Source organism: Monocercomonoides exilis, assembly GCF_001643675.1.
Source record: "Monocercomonoides exilis strain PA203 chromosome Unknown scaffold25-1336746, whole genome shotgun sequence".
Lineage (NCBI taxonomy): Eukaryota > Preaxostyla > Oxymonadida > Polymastigidae > Monocercomonoides > Monocercomonoides exilis.
Genome location: NW_027150570.1, coordinates 1,329,942 through 1,336,746, shown reverse-complemented (window position 1 = coordinate 1,336,746; position 6,805 = coordinate 1,329,942). Strand labels below are relative to the sequence as shown.

Genomic DNA, 6,805 nt, shown 5'->3' with positions numbered 1-6,805 from the left:
ACTCCTTAACCCTAACCCTAACCCTAACCCTAACCCTAACCCTAACCCTAACCCTAACCCTAACCCTAACCCTAACCTCAACCTTAACCCTAACCCTAACCCTAACCCTAACCCTAACCCTAACCCTAACCCTAACCCTAACCCTAACCCTAACCCTAACCCTAACCCTAACCCTAACCCTAACCCTTAACCCTAACCCTAACCCTAACCCTAACCCTAACCCTAACCCTAACCCTAACCCTAACCCTAACCCTAAGAACCTTGAACCCTAACCTAACCCTAACCCTAACCCTAACCCTAACTCCTAACCCTAACCCTAACCTAACCCTAACCCTAACCCTAACCCTAACCCCAACCCTAACCCTAACCCTAACCCTAACCCTAACCCTAACCCTAACTCCACCCCTAACCCTAACCCTAACCCTAACCCTAACCCTAACCCTAACCCTAACCCTAACCCTAACCCTAACCCTAACCCTAACCTAACCCTAACCCTAACCCTAACCCTAACCCTAACCCTAACCCTAACCCTAACCTAACCTTAACCCTGAACCCTAACCCTAACCCTAACCCTAACCCTAACCCTAACCCTAACCCTAACCCTAACCCTAACCCTAACCCTAACCCTAACCCTAACCCTAACCCTAACCCTAACCCTAACCCTAACCCTAACCCTAACCCTAACCCTAACCCTAACCCTAACCCTAACCCTAACCCTAACCCTAACCCTAACCCTAACCCTAACCCTAACCTAACCCTAACCCTAACCCTAACCCTAACCCTAACCCTAACCCTAACCCTAACCCTAACCCTAACCCTAACCCTAACCCTAACCCTAACCCTAACCTAACCCTAACCCTAACCCTAACCCTAACCCTAACCCTAACCCTAACCCTAACCTAACCCTAACCTAACCCTAACCCTAACCCTAACCTAACCCTAACCCTAACCCTAACCCTAACCCTAACCCTAACCCTAACCCTAACCCTAACCCTAACCCTAACCCTAACCCTAACCCTAACCCTAACCCTAACCCTAACCCTAACCCTAACCCTAACCCTAACCCTAACCCTAACCCTAACCCTAACCCTAACCCTAACCCTAACCCTAACCCTAACCCTAACCCTAACCCTAACCTAACCCTAACCCTAACCCTAACCCTAACCCTAACCCTAACCTAACCCTAACCCTAACCCTAACCCTAACCCTAACCCTAACCTAACCCTAACCCTAACCCTAACCCTAACCCTAACCCTAACCCTAACCCTAACCCTAACCCTAACCCTAACCCTAACCCTAACCCTAACCCTAACCCTAACCTAACCCTAACCTAACCCTAACCCTAACCCTAACCCTAACCCTAACCCTAACCCTAACCCTAACCCTAACCCTAACCCTAACCCTAACCCTAACCCTAACCCTAACCTAACCCTAACCCTAACCCTAACCCTAACCCTAACCCTAACCCTAACCCTAACCCTAACCCTAACCCTAACCCTAACCCTAACCCTAACCCTAACCCTAACCCTAACCCTAACCCTAACCCTAACCCTAACCCTAACCCTAACCCTAACCCTAACCCTAACCCTAACCCTAACCCTAACCCTAACCCTAACCCTAACCCTAACCCTAACCCTAACCCTAACCCTAACCCTAACCCTAACCCTAACCCTAACCCTAACCCTAACCCTAACCCTAACCCTAACCCTAACCCTAACCCTAACCCTAACCCTAACCCTAACCCTAACCCTAACCCTAACCCTAACCCTAACCCTAACCCTAACCCTAACCCTAACCCTAACCCTAACCCTAACCTAACCCTAACCCTAACCCTAACCCTAACCCTAACCTAACCCTAACCCTAACCTAACCCTAACCCTAACCCTAACCCTAACCCTAACCCTAACCCTAACCCTAACCCTAACCCTAACCCTAACCCTAACCTAACCCTAACCCTAACCCTAACCCTAACCCTAACCCTAACCCTAACCCTAACCCTAACCCTAACCCTAACCCTAACCCTAACCCTAACCCTAACCCTAACCTAACCCTAACCCTAACCCTAACCCTAACCCTAACCCTAACCCTAACCCTAACCCTAACCCTAACCCTAACCCTAACCCTAACCCTAACCCTAACCCTAACCCTAACCCTAACCCTAACCCTAACCCTAACCCTAACCCTAACCCTAACCCTAACCCTAACCCTAACCCTAACCCTAACCCTAACCCTAACCCTAACCCTAACCCTAACCCTAACCCTAACCCTAACCCTAACCCTAACCCTAACCCTAACCCTAACCCTAACCCTAACCCTAACCCTAACCCTAACCCTAACCCTAACCCTAACCCTAACCCTAACCCTAACCCTAACCCTAACCCTAACCCTAACCTAACCCTAACCCTAACCTAACCCTAACCCTAACCCTAACCCTAACCCTAACCCTAACCCTAACCCTAACCCTAACCCTAACCCTAACCCTAACCCTAACCCTAACCCTAACCCTAACCCTAACCCTAACCCTAACCCTAACCCTAACCCTAACCCTAACCCTAACCCTAACCCTAACCCTAACCCTAACCCTAACCCTAACCCTAACCCTAACCCTAACCCTAACCCTAACCCTAACCCTAACCCTAACCCTAACCCTAACCCTAACCCTAACCCCTAACCCTAACCCTAACCCTAACCCTAACCCTAACCCTAACCCTAACCCTAACCCTAACCCTAACCCTAACCCTAACCCTAACCCTAACCCTAACCCTAACCCTAACCCTAACCCTAACCCTAACCCTAACCCTAACCCTAACCCTAACCCTAACCCTAACCCTAACCCTAACCCTAACCCTAACCCTAACCTAACCCTAACCTAACCCTAACCCTAACCCTAACCCTAACCCTAACCCTAACCCTAACCTAACCCTAACCCTAACCCTAACCCTAACCCTAACCCTAACCCTAACCCTAACCCTAACCCTAACCCTAACCCTAACCCTAACCCTAACCCTAACCCTAACCCTAACCCTAACCCTAACCCTAACCCTAACCCTAACCCTAACCCTAACCCTAACCCTAACCCTAACCCTAACCCTAACCCTAACCCTAACCCTAACCCTAACCCTAACCCTAACCCTAACCCTAACCCTAACCCTAACCCTAACCCTAACCCTAACCCTAACCCTAACCCTAACCCTAACCCTAACCCTAACCCTAACCTAACCCTAACCCTAACCTAACCCTAACCCTAACCCTAACCCTAACCCTAACCCTAACCCTAACCTAACCTAACCTAACCTAACCTAACCCTAACCCTAACCCTAACCCTAACCCTAACCCTAACCCTAACCCTAACCCTAACCCTAACCCTAACCCTAACCCTAACCTAACCTAACCTAACCCTAACCTAACCCTAACCTAACCTAACCCTAACCCTAACCCTAACCCTAACCCTAACCCTAACCCTAACCTAACCCTAACCTAACCCTAACCCTAACCCTAACCCTAACCCTAACCCTAACCTAACCTAACCTAACCCTAACCCTAACCCTAACCTAACCTAACCCTAACCCTAACCTAACCTAACCTAACCTAACCTAACCTAACCTAACCCTAACCTAACCTATATTTATTGTTTTTCTTCACTCAGAAAAATGACAAGAAAAATTCATTAAAAATCAAAGGTTATTCTAACATTATAACAGATATATACAGTGGGAGTGTGAGTGGGGATGGGGGGTGTGGGGGTGGTGTGGGGGTTGTCAGATGAAATGCCCAGGGGCCAGGAACGAATTTATGAAAATTTGATTTTTGTGGGTTAGGCCAGACAGAAGGGTCTGTTTTGCAGGGGGATATGCCTGTGAAAAGGCAGGAAATGAGGTTTTAGAAGGCGTCCGCTCCGCGTCCGCCTTCTACGAAGGCCACATACTGCTCATAGGGGGCCCCCCATGAAACTCGGGGGTAAGGCAAATTTTTTGCCATAAAATTAACTCAAAAAATGACTGAAAAATGACTAAAAAATTCAAATATTTCCCTGAGTTTCTATAAGATGACCATAAAAACTACACCAACAATCATCAGGTTCAGCACGGTCTAACCCGAACCTACAATCATATTTCTCATTGTCCTCAATCATTTTTAAAAAATTTATTTTTGACTTCTTTTTTGACTGATATTTCACTGAAAATCAAATATTTTCATAAGTCATGATAGAAAAGTTGTTAGATAATTTTGTAATAAATTATTATTTATAAGTGCCTTTCATTGAAGGTTAGATTTCAACTGCCTTTAACCCTAACCATCACTTAACAACAATAATTTTGAATTAATTTCTGATTTTAATGGGTTAAATGTCAATATAATTAATTAAATAAATAAAATAAACATGAGAAATTGTTGGAGTCAGTTAAGATAGACTAATGGGAGATCAACATTTTGTCACATGGTCGACCTAACCCTAACCTAATACTATCTTCCTTAACATTAAAAGCCTACTCACCTATTTGCTATACATATGACATAATACTATATACATATATATACAATAGACCACTATTACACAATGCCTCAGTCTTATAGACAGCCCCCTATATAAATTTTTCTATCAAAATCCACTTTTTTCCCTATGGAGTTTCACATACAAGTCACACTTCTATACTAACCCCATATCACATAAGCCCTGGCTCAGACTATCCTCACCAGACAACTTTTGTCGAAAAAAAATGAAGTCAGAAAAAAAATTTTTTCGGGGGGTGTCCCCCTAAGTATACTTCCGTAAAAATCCCCGACAGCCCGCACAGCAAACACCATCTTTTCCAAAAAACTCATAGACTCAATTACACTACGCCCAGGTTTTCGCGTTTTTTTCCTTTTTTCATACTAGAATTACACTACGAAAACGAGGTCATCGAAAAACCTGCTTTGATACTAAAAATTCTCAAAATTACACTACGCCCCGAAAACCTCGGCGTAGTGTAATAAGGATGAATTTGATACTAGAAAACATCGGCTAGTATCAAAAGTGCCCCAAATACACTACAAAGCGAAAACCTCGGCCTAGTGAAAATGCCCAAAAATGATACTAAAAAAAAACTCAATGAAAATTTTTAGTATCCTTCCATAGTGTTTCTTGGGATGGGGACACACCAAAGCCTTGCCACTACTGCACCACCTTGTGTATGCCCTCACTCCCTTTCATCTGGTTTTTTGTTCCAGCCTTCCAGCTCTTAAGCCTGAGGAGCTATGGCCTCTTCAATGTTTCCATACGAAATGCCCCTATCAAAACTCACTTTATCTCACAGTGCTGCTGGAGTGGCCAGAGGAGCAGAGTGGAATGCCTATGGGAGCGTAGCGGCAGAGCATACGCACAGCCTGGTACCATCAGCTAGCCTGTAAGTTATGACCAGGAAAAAGATACAAGAGTTGGAAGACATGTGGGTCCTATATGAAAAAGTGGAAAATCATACAAAAATGTTAGTATATTGAGTATAGTGAAAAGGGTATAAGTGTAGCGGGATTACAAGTGGGATAGTTGGATAGAGTGAGTGAGGAGCTAGACCCTCTATGGCATTTAGAACTTTCCAGCTCTTAAGCCTGGCAAGCTACAAGGGCTGGAACATAAGGGGGTCTGAGTCAACTTTCCCTATGAAAAGTGAGTATAATGGCTGCAGTGTAATACACAGGCAGGGCATAGACACTGGATGTGTGCCATATTGTGGGCACAGTATGTAGGCACATTGCAGTGATATCAGCTTGGCTGTAAGTTATGACCAGTAAAAAGATATGAGAGTGGGAACACAGGGGAGGTCAGTCACTTTTTCTATGAAAAGTCCATGTATTTTGCCTATAGCTCCAAGGCAAATAGACTGACCCTGTTGGATCCTTCACCATTGGATAGAGGGAGAGTATAGCTAGACCCTCTATAACATTTTCGAGTCTCGCACTCTCATGCCTGAGGCACTACAAGGGTTGGCACATAAGGGGTACCAGTCAATTTTTTCTCTCAATGAAATTTTTTCATAGGAAAGATAGTAGTATATTGAGTGTAGTGGAAAGGGATTACATAGGAGGCCAACGGGAATACTGCCATTGGCTAGGCACAGTGTGCAGCTAGACCCTCTATAACATTTATAACTTTCCAGCTCTTAACCCTGTGGAGCTATGATCCAACAAACATAAGGGGGTCCTGGTTTAAAATTTCATTGAAAAGGAGTTTTTCATAGGAAGGATACTAGTATATCGACCATAGATATAAGGGAAGTTGAGGGATCTCAATGGCGATAGCACCAATGGATAGAGCAAGTGTGGAGCGAGTTTCCCTATGGCATCGAGAACTTTCCCAGATTCCTGTGTGATTCGCTACAGGCCAGCCAATGAGGGGGGTCCAAGTCGCTCAAAAAGTCAATGGAAAATACTCACTTTTTCTGGCACTGCCCTTGGCCCAGCCACAGCCCACCAGCCGAATGTGTGCCACATTGTACCTGCAGGGCATGCCCACGCCACAGCACCATTGGCATGTCTGTAAGTTATGACCGATCAAAAGATATGAGAGTGGGAACACAAGGGGTCCTCTATCAAAAAAGAACCATTTTCATTCAAAGATGTCAGTATATTGAGTGTTGTGAAAAGGCATATGGACCGAGGGCAAAGATGTTACTACCATTGGATACTCGAAGAGCACAGCTACTTGCCCTATGGCATCTAGAACTTTCCAGCTCTTAAAGGTAATTCCCTATGACCCATGGAATATACAGGGTCCATAGTGCAAAATATCATTGAGAAAGGGTTTTTCATAGGAAAGATATGAGTA

General features: G+C 45.1%; 2 protein-coding genes across 2 annotated transcripts; one reads left to right on the top strand and one right to left on the bottom strand.

The window, feature by feature from the left end:
• Window positions 1–179: 179 nt before the first annotated feature.
• MONOS_17649 (uncharacterized protein) lies at window positions 180–3,978 on the bottom strand (the record flags this gene model as incomplete). Its single annotated transcript, XM_067870588.1, has 11 exons — window positions 180–482; window positions 560–751; window positions 939–1,136; window positions 1,224–1,308; window positions 1,420–1,814; window positions 1,872–1,943; window positions 2,050–2,356; window positions 2,409–2,660; window positions 2,911–3,210; window positions 3,300–3,359; window positions 3,926–3,978. The coding sequence occupies 11 exons, from the start codon at window positions 3,976–3,978 to the stop codon at window positions 180–182; spliced, it is 2,217 nt and encodes a 738-aa protein (XP_067726750.1).
• Window positions 3,979–6,316: 2,338 nt separating this feature from the next.
• On the top strand, window positions 6,317–6,520 carry MONOS_16308 (uncharacterized protein; the record flags this gene model as incomplete). Its single annotated transcript, XM_067869221.1, has 1 exon — window positions 6,317–6,520. One exon carries the CDS (start codon window positions 6,317–6,319, stop codon window positions 6,518–6,520), a length of 204 nt encoding a protein of 67 aa, XP_067726749.1.
• Window positions 6,521–6,805: the final 285 nt, after the last annotated feature.